This window comes from Salmo salar, chromosome ssa17 (assembly GCF_905237065.1).
Source record: "Salmo salar chromosome ssa17, Ssal_v3.1, whole genome shotgun sequence".
NCBI classification, from domain to species: Eukaryota; Metazoa; Chordata; class Actinopteri; order Salmoniformes; family Salmonidae; genus Salmo; species Salmo salar.
This window is the reverse complement of record NC_059458.1, coordinates 84497970-84514528: the sequence shown is the minus strand read 5'-3', so window position 1 is coordinate 84514528 and position 16559 is coordinate 84497970. Positions and strand designations below refer to the sequence as shown.

At 42.0% G+C, this 16559-nt stretch overlaps 1 protein-coding gene across 7 annotated transcripts in view; it reads right to left on the bottom strand.

Annotated features, from left to right (window-relative positions):
• The window catches only part of LOC106576365 (proline-rich protein 5), a 69757-nt gene extending 54152 nt beyond the window's left edge, over positions 1-15605 (bottom strand). Inside the window, exons 1-2 of one of the 7 annotated variants that reach the window (XM_045700265.1) lie at positions 15436-15605; positions 8262-8366 (exon numbers count right to left, since the gene is read on the bottom strand). In XM_045700265.1, the coding sequence (XP_045556221.1) occupies positions 8262-8290 (29 nt within the window). In that variant the 5' untranslated portion in view covers positions 8291-8366; positions 15436-15605. Of the gene's footprint in view, positions 1-7793; positions 7890-8247; positions 8367-14288; positions 14468-14523; positions 15011-15435 lie in introns of those variants that run through there. The other 6 variants (XM_045700264.1, XM_045700266.1, XM_045700270.1 and 3 more) reach the window with 6 other exon arrangements.
• Between the last annotated feature and the right edge of the window lie 954 nt (positions 15606-16559).

Genomic DNA, 16559 nt, shown 5'->3' with positions numbered 1-16559 from the left:
AGTGGTTATATTAATTTGGGATGCTAGTGGTTGTATTAATTTGGGATGCTAGTGGTTGTATTAATTTGGGATGCTAGTGGTTATATTAATTTGGGATGCTAGTGGTTATATTAATTTGGGATGCTAGTGGTTGTATTAATTTGGGATGCTAGTGGTTGTGATGCTAGTGGTTGTATTAATTTGGGATGCTAGTGGTTATATTAATTTGGGATGCTAGTGGTTGGGATGCTAGTGGTCATATTAATTTGGGATGCTAGTGGTTGTATTAATTTGGGATGCTAGTGGTTGTGATGCTAGTGGTTGTATTAATTTGGGATGCTAGTGGTTGTGATGCCAGTGGTTATATTAATTTGGGATGCTAGTGGTTGTGATGCTAGTGGTTATATTAATTTGGGATGCTAGTGGTTGTGATGCTAGTGGTTGTATTAATTTGGGATGCTAGTGGTTATATTAATTTGGGATGCTAGTGGTTGGGATGCTAGTGGTTGTATTAATTTGGGATGCTAGTGGTTATATTAATTTGGGATGCTAGTGGTTGTATTAATTTGGGATGCTAGTGGTTGTGATGCTAGTGGTTATATTAATTTGGGATGCTAGTGGTTGTATTAATTTGGGATGCTAGTGGTTGTATTAATTTGGGATGCTAGTGGTTGTGATGCTAGTGGTTGTATTAATTTGGGATGCTAGTGGTTGTGATGCTAGTGGTTGTATTAATTTGGGATGCTAGTGGTTGTGATGCTAGTGGTTGTATTAATTTGGGATGCTAGTAGTTGTATTAATTTGGGATGCTAGTGGTTATATTAATTTGGGATGCTAGTGGTTGTGATGCTAGTGGTTGTATTAATTTGGGATGCTAGTGGTTGTGATGCTAGTGGTTGTATTAATTTGGGATGCTAGTAGTTGTATTAATTTGGGATGCTAGTGGTTATATTAATTTGGGATGCTAGTGGTTGTGATGCTAGTGGTTGTATTAATTTGGGATGCTAGTAGTTGTATTAATTTGGGATGCTAGTGGTTGTGATGCTAGTGGTTGTGATGCTAGTGGTTATATTAATTTGGGATGCTAGTGGTTATATTAATTTGGGATGCTAGTGGTTGTGATGCTAGTGGTTGTATTAATTTGGGATGCTAGTGGTTGTGATGCTAGTGGTTGTATTAATTTGGGATGCTAGTGGTTGTGATGCTAGTGGTTGTGATGCTAGTGGTTATATTAATTTGGGATGCTAGTGGTTGTATTAATTTGGGATGCTAGTGGTTGTATTAATGTGGGATGCTAGTGGTTGTGATGCTAGTGGTTATATTAATTTGGGATGCTAGTGGTTGTATTAATTTGGGATGCTAGTGGTTATATAAATTTGGGATGCTAGTGGTTGGGATGCTAGTGGTTATATTAATTTGGGATGCTAGTGGTTGTATTAATTTGGGATGCTAGTGGTTATATTAATTTGGGATGCTAGTGGTTGTATTAATTTGGGATGCTAGTGGTTGTATTAATTTGGGATGCTAGTGGTTGTGATGCTAGTGGTTGTATTAATTTGGGATGCTAGTTGTTGTGATTCTAGTGGTTATATTAATTTGGGATGCTAGTGGTTATATTAATTTGGGATGCTAGTGGTTATATTAATTTGGGATGCTAGTGGTTGTGATGCTAGTGGTTGTGATGCTAGTAGTTATATTAATTTGGGATGCTAGTGGTTGTGATGCTAGTGGTTATATTAATTTGGGATGCTAGTAGTTGTGATGCTAGTGGTTGTATTAATTTGGGATGCTAGTGGTTGTGATGCTAGTGGTTGTGATGCTAGTGGTTATATTAATTTGGGATGCTAGTGGTTGTGATGCTAGTGGTTGTGATGCTAGTGGTTATATTAATTTGGGATGCTAGTGGTTGTGATGCTAGTGGTTATATTAATTTGCGATGCTAGTGGTTGTGATGCTAGTGGTTGTATTAATTTGGGATGCTGGTGGTTATATTAATTTGGGATGCTAGTGGTTATATTAATTTGGGATGCTAGTGGTTGTATTAATTTGGGATGCTAGTGGTTGTATTAATTTGGGATGCTAGTGGTTATATTAATTTGGGATGCTAGTAGTTGTGATGCTAGTGGTTATATTAATTTGGGATGCTAGTGGTTGTGATGCTAGTGGTTATACTAATTTGGGATGCTAGTGGTTGTATTAATTTGGGATGCTAGTGGTTATATTAATTTGGGATGCTAGTGGTTGTGATGCTAGTGGTTGTATTAATGTGGGATGCTAGTGGTTGTATTAATTTGGGATGCTAGTGGTTATATTAATTTGGGATGCTAGTGGTTATATTAATTTGTGATGCTAGTGGTTGTATTAATTTGGGATGCTAGTGGTTGTATTAATTTGGGATGCTAGTGGTTGTGATGCTAGTGGTTATATTAATTTGGGATGCTAGTGGTTGTATTAATTTGGGATGCTAGTGGTTGTATTAATTTGGGATGCTAGTGGTTGTGATGCTAGTGGTTATATTAATTTGGGATGCTAGTGGTTGTGATGCTAGTGGTTATATTAATTTGGGATGCTAGTGGTTATATTAATTTGGGATGCTAGTGGTTATATTAATTTGGGATGCTAGTGGTTGTATTAATTTGGGATGCTAGTGGTTGTGATGCTAGTGGTTATATTAATTTGGGATGCTAGTGGTTGTGATGCTAGTGGTTATATTAATTTGGGATGCTAGTGGTTGTATTAATTTGTGATGCTAGTGGTTGTGATGCTAGTGGTTGTGATGTTAGTGGTTATATTAATTTGGGATGCTAGTGGTTATATTAATTTGGGATGCTAGTGGTTGTGATGCTAGTGGTTGTATTAATTTGTGATGCTAGTGGTTGTGATGCTAGTGGTTGTGATGCTAGTGGTTATATTAATTTGGGATGCTAGTGGTTGTATTAATTTGGGATGCTAGTGGTTGTGATGCTAGTGGTTGTATTAATTTGGGATGCTAGTGGTTATATTAATTTGGGATGCTAGTGGTTGTATTAATTTGGGATGCTAGTGGTTGTATTAATTTGGGATGCTAGTGGTTGTGATGCTAGTGGTTATATTAATTTGGGATGCTAGTGGTTATATTAATTTGGGATGCTAGTGGTTATATTAATTTGGGATGCTAGTGGTTATATTAATTTGGGATGCTAGTGGTTGTATTAATTTGTGATGCTAGTGGTTGTATTAATTTGGGATGCTAGTGGTTGTGATGCTAGTGGTTGTATTAATTTGGGATGCTAGTGGTTGTGATGCTAGTGGTTGTATTAATTTAGGATGCTAGTGGTTGTATTAATTTGGGATGCTAGTGGTTGTATTAATTTGGGATGCTAGTGGTTGGGATGCTAGTGGTTATATTAATTTGTGATGCTAGTGGTTGTATTAATTTTGGGATGCTAGTGGTTGTATTAATTTGGGATGCTAGTGGTTGTGATGCTAGTGGTTGTATTAATGTGGGATCTATTGCATCCCACAACTGTCCCAGACTATGTTTGGAATATTGATTTCTCACACAGAATAGAACAGGTCGACTTTAGTACTATGGGGGATATTAGATTGACACAGGCTAGTGCTTTTGCTGTTCGTTAGGCCTACTCATCTCGTTGGCTGACGAAAACTAAATGTGGACAGTTCTTCCAATATCATCAATTTGCACCTCGGAATTGGATAAGGACGTGCGCAGCAAATCTTGTCTGCTAAATGAACTAGTGTAGCCCAAAGCCATTTGGCTTAGCCAGATCAGGACCTAACATAAGGACAACAAGAGTATGCTATTCTGTTCTTCTGAAATACATTTTCTTCATATCATGCTTCTTTAGACCTGTCTAAAATAAATAATGATTTATTGTGAAGGTGTAGGCTATATTACATGGATTTATTAGACTTTTTAAATGTAAATGTTCCAAAGGTCTGCATCAGTGGCTTGTAGGCTGTGTGTGGAAACCAGCAGATGCTAAATGTGTTTATGTTAATTAACGATCAATTACCGTGAGACTGTTATTTGCTTGACAATCACCGGCTGGCGAAATTTTGTGACCGCCACAGCCCTAGGTAGGAGAAGGTTTGTATGGGAGATAGGTAGGAGAAGGTTTGTAGGAGAAAGTTTGTACGGGAGATAGGTAGGAGAAGGTTTGTACGGGAGATAGGTAGGAGAAAGTTTGTACGGGAGATAGGTAGGAGAAGGTTTGTACGGGAGATAGGTAGGAGAAGGTTTGTACGGGAGGGAGGTAGGAGAAGGTTTGTACGGGAGGGAGGTAGGAGAAGGTTTATCCGGGAGAAAGGTAGGAGAAAGTTTGTATGGGAGATAGGTAGGAGAAGGTTTGTAGGGGAGATCGGTAGGAGAAGGTTTGTACGGGAGTTCGGTAGGAGAAGGTTTGTATGGGAGATAGGTAGGAGAAGGTTTGTACGGGAGATCGGTAGGAGAAGGTTTGTACGGGAGTTCGGTAGGAGAAGGTTTGTACGGGAGATCGGTAGGAGAAGGTTTGTACAGGAGATCGGTAGGAGAAGGACAACTGGGGTGGTGTACTATACTATTAAACCAATGAATTCTAACTGTTTTTAATCATTTATAAATGACATTGTTAATATATCTAACAACAACCACATTTAAATAGCCCACGTGTGTTAGATTCTAAAGGAGGACAGAGGCCACTCTATGAACCTATGGGGGGTCCAGAATCCCTAATAAACTGAATAGAAACAGCCACTGGGGGAGAAGGACGGAGGAGGACAGAGGCCACTCTATGAACCTATGGGGGTCCAGAATCCCTAATAAACTGAATAGAAACAGCCACTGGGGGAGAAACTTCAAAGTGTTCCCTGCTCCCTGTGAGAGGATCTGGAGGACACGTGTTGAGTTAAGAGTTGAAGTGGATGTTAGTCGAATCTGTATCAGATCTCTCTTGATGATAGAAACACATAGGGGAGAATGGTGTAAGTTGAGCAAAAAAGGGGTACATTGAGCCACCCTTGTTTCTAGGAATCCAGACACAAAATGGATTATTTGACCAAATATTTAGGAAGGAGGTCATCATTTCATTGAGTCTGAAGGAAGAAACCACATGGAAAAAGTGGTAAGCAAGTTAGGTCCAAAAAACTGTTTTCATAAAGTCCAATTAACGCATTGTGTTCGAGGGTTCATAATCTAAACCAAAGTAGATCATTTTAAGGTTGTTCTGTACATCAGTTGGGGTCTCTATAAGCTTTAATATGAGGACCAAAACCTAACATGAAAGTACATCATTATAGCTGTGTGGGCTAATATTATCAATATGTTTGCCTTGGGGTAAATTGAGCCAATGGCCATGGGGTAAGTTGAGAAAATGGTTAAGGCAATGGCAAGTTACGCAAATTGAAGTGTTTTCTTCCCAATCGTAATGCAAGGCATTATCGCTGGGATACGAGGTAACAAACGGTGGAATTGTCGTCGTCCCCCAGGATTATTTATAAAGTCTTCTGCATTTAACCCAACCCCTCTGAATCAGAGAGGTGCGGTGGGCTGCTTTACAGTTGTAATACTACACCCCTGAAAGGAGGGAAATACTGACACGTAACATCAGAGACAAAATGAAACTTAGGACATTTTTTAGAACTGTACTGTTTGCATGTTGATATCATTTTAATGTAGGCCTTATTGGGGAGATAGGCCATGTTGATATCATTTTAATGTAGGCCTTATTGGGGAGATAGGCCATGTTGATATCATTTTAATGTAGGCCTTATTGGGGAGATAGGCCATGTTGATATCATTTTAATGTAGGCCTTATTGGGGAGATAGGCCATGTTGATATCATTTTAATGTAGGCCTTATTGGGGAGATAGGCCATGTTGATATCATTTTAATGTAGGCCTTATTGGGGAGATAGGCCATGTTGATATCATTTTAATGTAGGCCTTATTGGGGAGATAGGTCATGTTGATATCATTTTAATGTAGGCCTTATTGGGGAGATAGGCCATGTTGATATCATTTTAATGTAGGCCTTATTGGGGAGATAGGCCATGTTGATATCATTTTAATGTAGGCCTTATTGGGGAGATAGGCCATGTTGATATCATTTTAATGTAGGCCTTATTGGGGAGATAGGCCATGTTGATATCATTTTAATGTAGGCCTTATTGGGGAGATAGGCCATGTTGATATCATTTTAATGTAGGCCTTATTGGGGAGATAGGCCATGTTGATATCATTTTAATGTAGGCCTTATTGGGGAGATAGGCCATGTTGATATCATTTTAATGTAGGCCTTATTGGGGAGATAGGCCATGTTGATATCATTTTAATGTAGGCCTTATTGGGGAGATAGGCCATGTTGATATCATTTTAATGTAGGCCTTATTGGGGAGATAGGCCATGTTGATATCATTTTAATGTAGGCCTTATTGGGGAGATAGGCCATGTTGATATCATTTTAATGTAGGCCTTATTGGGGAGATAGGCCATGTTGATATCATTTTAATGTAGGCCTTATTGGGGAGATAGGCCATGTTGATATCATTTTAATGTAGGCCTTATTGGGGAGATAGGCCATGTTGATATCATTTTAATGTAGGCCTTATTGGGGAGATAGGCCATGTTGATATCATTTTAATGTAGGCCTTATTGGGGAGATAGGCCATGTTGATATCATTTTAATGTAGGCCTTATTGGGGAGATAGGCCATGTTGATATCATTTTAATGTAGGCCTTATTGGGGAGATAGGCCATGTTGATATCATTTTAATGTAGGCCTTATTGGGGAGATAGGCCATGTTGATATCATTTTAATGTAGGCCTTATTGGGGAGATAGGCCATGTTGATATCATTTTAATGTAGGCCTTATTGGGGAGATAGGCCATGTTGATATCATTTTAATGTAGGCCTTATTGGGGAGATAGGCCATGTTGATATCATTTTAATGTAGGCCTTATTGGGGAGATAGGCCATGTTGATATCATTTTAATGTAGGCCTTATTGGGGAGATAGGCCATGTTGATATCATTTTAATGTAGGCCTTATTGGGGAGATAGGCCATGTTGATATCATTTTAATGTAGGCCTTATTGGGGAGATAGGCCATGTTGATATCATTTTAATGTAGGCCTTATTGGGGAGATAGGCCATGTTGATATCATTTTAATGTAGGCCTTATTGGGGAGATAGGCCATGTTGATATCATTTTAATGTAGGCCTTATTGGGGAGATAGGCCATGTTGATATCATTTTAATGTAGGCCTTATTGGGGAGATAGGCCATGTTGATATCATTTTAATGTAGGCCTTATTGGGGAGATAGGCCATGAGATATTCATATTGAAACATGTATTTTTTTTTAAGTTCCTAACTTGTTTGACGAAATTCGTACAGATTTTCTCAGGGGAGCCTACATGGGGCCCCGACCCCAAGTTTGGTAACCACAGACCTAACCCCCTATCTATCTGCTTGCTTCCTCTCTGTCTCCTCTGCTTCCTCCTGCATGCCGTGCAGCCTCACCACTGAGCACCACATCACTATCTGTCTCAGTAGCCTACTCTCTGTAAAGCAAGTCTTTTTCTGCTCTGTTTAACGTTAGCTTCTTCATCCTTCTTGCTGGCTCAGTAATACTAACCAGAGCCCTTCAACATTACTACACTAGAAGTCTCTGCCGGCAGCTAGCCACCTGACTGACTGACATATCTATTAGTGACTATGTACAAATTGTGCACTCATGAGTGGGTTTTTGTTTGGGTGGGTGTCTGTAGACACGGAAGGAGTCACAGTTTTAAAATGGCCTTTTGTCTGGCATCTCGCAGACACACTGTCAGAAACCTCTGTAGTTGCGTAGTAGAGCCGACTGGAAGCTTCCGTAGTTCATTTCACGTCTCAATCCGTCGGCCTGTGGAGGGCGGAGTCAGCCGTTTGACTCTGGGGAACCAATCAGGAGGAGGCAGGAGAACATAACGAACAAAGCACTGTTTATGATTCCGCTCGTTCTCAAAGAGGCAGGCGAGATTACAACTCAGTCCGATCAACAATATAAGCATTCTGAGCTGGGAGCAATATTTACATGTTGACCTGTAATTCATTTTCTTTATTATGAACAAAATATATCTTTTTATAATAACTAAAAATCTCATTAGAAGAAATTCCAGAGATCTGGACCTCAGTGTCCTCATACGTAGTTAGGACACTGACCCCACCCTCCCCTACTGGAACAATTATGTATCTAAATTGTGTGTGTGTGTGTGTGTGTCTGTGTGTGCACGGAGAGAGGGGCAGTGACCTGTGGTCTCTCACCTCCTAAAGGAATGGGTGCGTTCTTCCATCCGAGGTGAGGGGTCAAAGGTGAGGGGTGGGGGTCAGAGACTGAACTTGACCTAGGGACCGGTGTCCAGGCAGCATCTTTCACAAACAACAAGAAAACACACATCACAGTTCAGAACATGCTCTATCCATAGGGATAGTTAAAGGACTCAACTTGGATATAACCTGTTTTAGCATGGACATTGCCACTGAGGGCTTAGGGATCCATAGGGATTCCTATGGGTTGGGAGCGATCAGCCAATTATCAGAGCATTGTCATCTTCTTCAAATTGGGTGTTATGGTTTACAAATGGCTGAAGCTGTATCACCACCATCTAGTGGCCAAAATAAATGAATGACACCCAGGATTTGGTTCAGGATCCAGCACTGCAGGTGGCGGTAAATCACCAATATTAGCTTTTCACTTTTTTCAAACACAAAAGAAGAAGAAAATGTACAACTTTAAAATGGAGATGGCCCATGCTGTCAGATGCCATAATGGCACAGACACGAAGGTGAGACGTCTTTCCATCTCTATGGTTCCATCTCAGTCTGCAATGCATTTCATTACATCAACTCTTATTGCAATCCAAAATTATTCTGCTTTTTCACGCATTGTATTAAACCTTTACTATTATTGCCTTTCCATAGTCGCCTCATCTCAACTCCAATTCATACACTTCAGACTTGTATATACATTATGACTTCATAACACAATAACCCACAGGGGGCATACATGTACCAAGGCCTCTTCCCCTGTTGCACAGAGAACCAACAGTTGGTTAGCGTGCGACGCTCTCAGAGATCCAACAGTTGGTTAGCGTGCGACGCTCTCAGAGATCCAACAGTTGGTTAGCGTGCGACGCTCTCAGAGATCCAACAGTTGGTTAGCGTGCGACGCTCTCAGAGATCCAACAGTTGGTTAGCGTGCGACGCTCTCAGAGATCCAACAGTTGGTTAGCGTGCGACACTCTCAGAGATCCAACAGTTGGTTAGCGTGCGACGCTCTCAGAGATCCAACAGTTGGTTAGCGTGCGATGCTCTCAGAGATCCAACAGTTGGTTAGCGTGCGACGCTCTCAGAGATCCAACAGTTGGTTAGCGTGCGACGCTCTCAGATATCCAACAGTTGGTTAGCGTGCGACGCTCTCAGAGATCCAACAGTTGGTTAGCGTGCGACGCTCTCAGAGATCCAACAGTTGGTTAGCGTGCGACGCTCTCAGAGATCCAACAGTTGGTTAGCGTGCGACGCTCTCAGATATCCAACAGTTGGTTAGCGTGCGACGCTCTCAGAGATCCAACAGTTGGTTAGCGTGCGACGCTCTCAGATATCCAACAGTTGGTTAGCGTGCGATGCTCTCAGATATCCAACAGTTGGTTAGCGTGCGACGCTCTCAGAGATCCAACAGTTGGTTAGCGTGCGACGCTCTCAGAGATCCAACAGTTGGTTAGCGTGCGACGCTCTCAGAGATCCAACAGTTGGTTAGCGTGCGACGCTCTCAGAGATCCAACAGTTGGTTAGCGTGCGACGCTCTCAGAGATCCAACAGTTGGTTAGCGTGCGACGCTCTCAGAGATCCAACAGTTGGTTAGCGTGCGACGCTCTCAGAGATCCAACAGTTGGTTAGCGTGCGACGCTCTCAGATATCCAACAGTTGGTTAGCGTGCGACGCTCTCAGAGATCCAACAGTTGGTTAGCGTGCGACGCTCTCCTCCTCTCCTCTTTGTTTCTCCTCAGTTGTAATCTGTGTTCCGTGACTGTGTGTGTTTTGGGTTGCTGTGCCCAGTCCCCCAACACAGCCTCCCACACAGACTGAACTGGGTTCAAAAGGCTATGATGCAGAATGATTGATACCCCACTGTGAGACCAGAGTAGCGTGTGACTCCGTCGACTAGATCAAAGAACTGAGGTCAACAAGTTCATTGAAATAAAGGGGCCATTCTACCACGGCAGATGGCACACGGAAACATGTTTAAGTAGCGGTTTACTTAGAGATTTGGACTTTACATTCTCAGAGACTCAAAGCTAGTGTCTGACACTACAATATTAGCTACACTTCCTTTCAGAGGCATCAGGCGTTTTACATAATAGACTTAAATACAGTCTTCTAGTTGACCACCCGCCTGTTTCTCATCACCGTGGAGGTCGTAGAGAACCTGGAATGCGGGGCTAACCAAAATGTTTGGACATCAAACCAGAGACATCAATATATTCCAAGGCAGACAGAGAGAGGGGGGACAGGGTGCATCCTGGGTACCTTCTGACGGATGCCAGAGAGGTGTCAGCTCAGCACTCCTACCCAATCAAAAATTATAATTAAATGAATAGGGGTGTAGTCACCACACACACTGTAGTGAGACACTTGATCCTCTTCCATGAAACTCCCCTAGAGGTGCTGAGATCTTCCGCATAAAACAAACGACGGGTCCTAATGAACGAGTGTGCTTCAGAAGGTAGCCGAGGATGTGCCCGACTCAAACCTCAAAACATCACACGTGCTTGATGTTTCTATATTCTCAACCATTCATATTTCAGACAGTAATCATACCCAATGAACTGAACCATCAGAATAAGTGAGAGAATGTTTCAACAGAGTCTAAAACAGAAGACGGTATCTCTAGTGTAACTCTAGGGAGGGGCCCAACTACATATGCTGTTCATTTGTTCACAATGTTCTGGGCTAAAAATACAGGCAATGTATAGTAAATAATTTATGTAGAACTTAATTAAATATGATTGCATTGCCCCAGTCACTACGATGACTCGGCTATGACTCAACCCTGCTCCAGGGAGTGTTCTGATGTTCCTGGCCTCTCTCCTGTCACCTGTCACCTGTCTGGCTACAGCCCCTGCTCCACCTGCCACTCTGGGCCAATGGCCAGTCAGAAGTCAGGCTTGGCCGCGGTCCCAGGCTCTAGTCCTGGACACCACATCACACAGTCACAGCTGACAGAACAGCCGACAGGCACATAGCAGCTTTACAGCCTTCACAGCCCTGCTTAAAGTCTGCTGCTCTAGTCTGCAATTCCACAGGTCTCCATCCATCCTCTCTGGTGCCAGGAACTAGGAACAAACCTTGGTATGGAGATGTTGTCTGGGCTGCGGCTGCTCCCTCTCATCTCTGGCCCTGCTCTAGGATTCTCTGCCTCTTGACTTCTTTCCCTCTCTCATCTCGCTCTATACCCCCCCCCCCCCCCTCCATCTGGTCTCTAGCAGTAACATGAGTGGGCTCCCTGCCATCACCACTGTGTAAACAGATACCAGGAAGTTCCCCAAGTGAAAACGAACCCTGATCCAAGATGATGCAGGAGGAAACCCAACACTAACTCACTCATCCCAGTCACACTGACTGGCACCTAGGGCAGCACTCAACACTCAGTCCTGACCATTACCACCAACAGCACCCAATAGAATAATAATGAGCTAGTGGTACGGATTTATTTTACCTTTATTTAACTGGGCAAGTCAGTTAAGAACAAATTCTTAGTGTTAGTGCTGTATACTGGTATTGGTAATTTCAGGCAGAAGGTACCAGTTGAAAAGGAGTGTGCAGTGTTTCTAAGTATTGAACTGTGTTATTTCCAACCAAGCTTGCAGCCTGCAGGTAAAACAGTATGTTTGAAATAGTAGAAGAAAAAGTGACAATTCTAATTCCATCAGAGTTCCTGAACTTTGTCTCCACCTTCTGGTTACAGTGTGCCACTGCAGCACTAGGGGGACAGGCAATGCATAAATCAACATAAATCAGGTCAGGAGGAAGGATGCTAACTTCTATAAACCTACCAAACTCACATTAAAGAGGACAACCATATCCCAATAAGCAAAAGGCCGTTGAAAATACATATTTTACAACTATTTTCCAGACGTTGACACCAGGTACATTTTAGGTGATGAATGAAAGATGAAAATATGTATTTTCCGGACATTGAAAATACCTATTTTCTGGACATGAAATCAGGTGCATTTAAAAATACGTATTTTTCGGTCATTGATTCCATGGCCAAATTTCAACTGCTATACATTCTCTATTATAATAAGTAAGCATTATATTACAGGCATCACAAGACATGTCTGAAAGTCCCATGGTACCAGGTGAAAAAATGAATGGAGGTATGGAGACTGTTTAGTGCAAAAAATAAGGTGTTAAATACATGTAAAAAATATATTAAAAATCCTGATCTTTCATATATCGCTCAGACACTTCAGAACAAACTTATTTTTGATTATATCTGTTGTTCCAGGTAGTGAATCTGTTATTCAATGCATTCGAATAGGCTAATAGCAGTAAGGTCCCCCAAAAATTATCCAATCATTTTTTTTCTTGTGTTTTTTTATACTTCATATACTTTATACTTTTTATAATTCAAAATCAAACAGCTAAATGATCCTTGGTATGACCTTCTTAAAACAAAACCATATAGCTTAGTAGAACCCCCACCCCCCTGCCTTAGACAGGTTTTAATAGGAAAGAGGAATCAATTGTAGATCGCAACAAAATACTTATCACATGCAGCAAGTTCCTCTGGATAAGAGCGTCTGCTGAATGACCAAAATGTAAAATGTAAAAACAAAAACCCTTGCAAAGCATGCTGGATATTATTCTAATGAGCTCCGCCCCAAACAAGTACAAATTTGTTCTGTGCGGATCAGATCAAAATCTGAACGAATCATAGACGTCTAGGCTGTTTCACAAGTTTGAACATCACAGTACAGTACGGCACAGTAGAACACAGTAGTGTACAGTACAATGCAGTACAGTACAGGACAGTAGTGTTATTCAGTCGAGTATTGATCAATCTGGACCGGAGATCTACCCGTTTCCCTATATAAAAAGGTACTGTCCCTCTTGACTGTCTCCCAAACAAAATCAACAATAACCACAAACATTCATCCCACCACTCAAAAATCACAAACCACCACTCCCCTTCCAGTATCCTGAAGAATCAGTTTCCATCCCCTACTTTCTATTTTTAATCAATTTATTGACCTCTTTCCCAAGGACCCTTACCATAAACCGGGTTGGTAGTTGGTATCCTCTACACAACCCTTCCCCTTAAACCTAAACCAGGTTCATATCCTCTACCCAACCCTTCCCCTTAAACCTAAACCAGGTTCATATCCTCTACACAACCCTTCCCCTTAAACCAGGTTCATGTCCTCTACACAACCCTTCCCCTTAAACCAGGTTCATGTCCTCTACCCAACCATTCCCCTTAAACCAGGTTCATATCCTCTACACAACCCTTCCCCTTAAACCAGGTTCATATCCTCTACACAACCCTTCCCCTTAAACCTAAACAGGTTCATATCCTCTACACAACCCTTCCCCTTAAACCAGGTTCATATCCTCTACACAACCCTTCCCCTTAAACCAGGTTCATATCCTCTACACAACCCTTCCCCTTAAACCAGGTTCATATCCTCTACCCAACCCTTCCCCTTAAACCAAAACAGGTTCATATCCTCTACCCAACCATTCCCCTTAAACCAGGTTCATATCCTCTACACAACCCCTTCCCCCTTAAACCAGGTTCATATCCTCTACACAACCCTTCCCCTTAAACCAGGTTCATGTCCTCTACACAACCCTTCCCCTTAAACCAGGTTCATGTCCTCTACCCAACCATTCCCCTTAAACCAGGTTCATATCCTCTACACAACCCTTCCCCTTAAACCAGGTTCATATCCTCTACCCAATCCCTCTATTTTATTTGACATTTTTTTACTTTTACTTCTTTACATTTTTTTATCCATTAAAGTTTGTTTTAATCAAATCTAGTTGAAGTAGAAAAAATGAGAACTCCATCACCCTTGAACCGTTACCTTGCCAAACCTGACCTTCACCATACAGTCCCAGAGTTCAACTGTCTCCCTACTCCATTAGTTTCTGTCATCCAACACGTTTAGATTGTCAACAACAACAACAAAACAGTCTATCAATATGTCCCCTCTAAAAGATACAAAGGACAAGGTCTATGGACATACGGGGTTGCCCGCGTCCCTGAACCCGCCAACGTCTCACCTCTCCGGAAAGCTGAGGACGCACTCCTAAAAACAATCCCGGAGACAGTCTGGACAGCCTATGCTACTGCTCTGGTGTTACATCTCCATTTCGGCATATATTCTAAATATTTATAACAAAGCACGGTATCATCCGACAACTTTATATCATGGCTACGACGGAGTTGACAGCCACCACTAACGTCAGGCAAATCAAGTTCATAAGCTACACAGCGGACGTTTATAAAGGTACCCACCGTGTATGGTCGCTGTCTTCCTCTGGTGGTGCGCTCCAACACGCCACAGAGATAATATATAGGCGCTCCAACACGCCACAGAGATAATATATAGGCGCTCCAACACGCACTGAAAAATACTAGCAAAATCTTTGTTTCAATTCTTCTTGGTTTGTAGAAAGATGGCAAAGGTAGCCACTAAAACTGAAGCTGTCCCGACAGTGTCCGTGTCTGTCTGAGTATGCGAGTGGAGTACGGATGTGTAAACGGAGCCGACTCCGGGGATGTCACGACTCGTGGATGTTTCCTCTTGTTGACTTGAGTTAGCAGCGCCAGCTGCTACTGTATCTAGTCGAGTCCGCGTGACACGAGCGTCTGCAAGTGTGTGTGTGTGGAATGTGTGTAGACCAGAATGTTTGTGTGCGCGCACCGTAGTATATCCACCGGTCTGTCTGTGCTGAGAGTGCGTGGAGAAACTGCTAAATGAGTGACTGTCCCACGCTGTGAGTCCTGGAGGAGTGCCAGTGCCAAGATGAGTTAGTAGACTACCGGCCTCCTAACAACAATGTATAATGTTTCATTCATTTAAAACCAAAGCATTCAGCCTAATGATCCTCATAAAGCTATAAACACAACCCTGTACATTATACTAAGTGCTCATAAAAGAGAAAGCTGTGATTCAGCTGTGCACTCTCTTGGCAAAATGCTGGTGATCAGCAAGTTTTCAGATCCACGATCCAATCCCCACCTAATTCAACATTAATGGATTTGTCAAAGCTCACCACTGAGGATCTTCACATAACCTACATATTGGACATACATTTCAGTACCACTGTTTCTTGAAGTTTGTGAAGAGGCTGCATGAAGAGTTATTGGAAGATCTCCCAAAATAAACATCTAAGAAGAAGAAACCATATCAGAGAATCAACCAACCTTTGATGTTCCATCATCCTTCTGGAAGATATCTGAGATACTACGATGATGATCAGCAACCTGCTGTTCTGTTTCACTTCTATAGTACCAAGTGTTTTGAGAATGTCACATGGCAAAGTCCAACTCCCAAGGTCAGGAATATCTGCCTTTACAATGCTGGGGCCATAAAAGAATAACAGTAAGGTACCTGGGGAACTAGAGCATGAGAAAGTTCTCTCTCTGGTTTAATGTGTAGCTTGTTGAGTAGCCAGAGTCATAAATGCCTGATGCTGTGGTGAGAGAATGTTTGTTTAGGGTCATGGAACTAACATTAAGGCCTAGAGAATGGCATGTGTCTAAACACACCATCATTCAACCATGGAGAAAACAATACTATACAGTCCAGAAAGGTTCATTCTAAAAGTACACAATTACTATTTTACTGGTTTATACTGGTTTATATAGCATTTCATCATTAGGGACAGGAGCTTTTCCTGACTAGAGCTAAACTCCTGGCCTTGTGCATGGAACACCAGCATGCAGTATGTTGGGGAAGTTAGGAATATTTAACCACACTTTGCCTCTTCATGCCAAGTACTTTATTTTATGTTTCACCCTTATGATCCAGCCAGAGCCGGCTCCATGCATAAGACACATACATAACCTGACCAGAGTGGATTGAATTGTTTTTAAAACTCAGTCGGGTCTCAACTTCCTGTTGACAGTTAGAATAGCAGAATACACAGGGTGCAATTTCTACATTTGGTTGTGCATCAACAGTTTCTCTCTTGTTATGTCAGCCACTGATAGTCACTCATTTATCCACGTTAGTTAACCATGTTTAGATTGGTAGTTAGTCTAGCCAGCTATCTAAACTTGTAGTAATCATGGCCAAATACCAACTGGGCACGTAGGGCATGTGTCCAGGGGCCCTGACCTCCAGCGGCCCCAATTTAGATTTTGTTAGTCCCTCTCACTGAGATATCATTAACATGATAAAAGTCCTGGTGAAATCCTCCCCCTGACTGTTTGGTATGTGTGACTGGGCCATATTCCCATTAACCTTGCACAATCATCCTCCCCCTGCCTGTTTGGTATGTGTGACTGGGCCATATTCCCATTAACCTTGCACAATCATCCTCCCC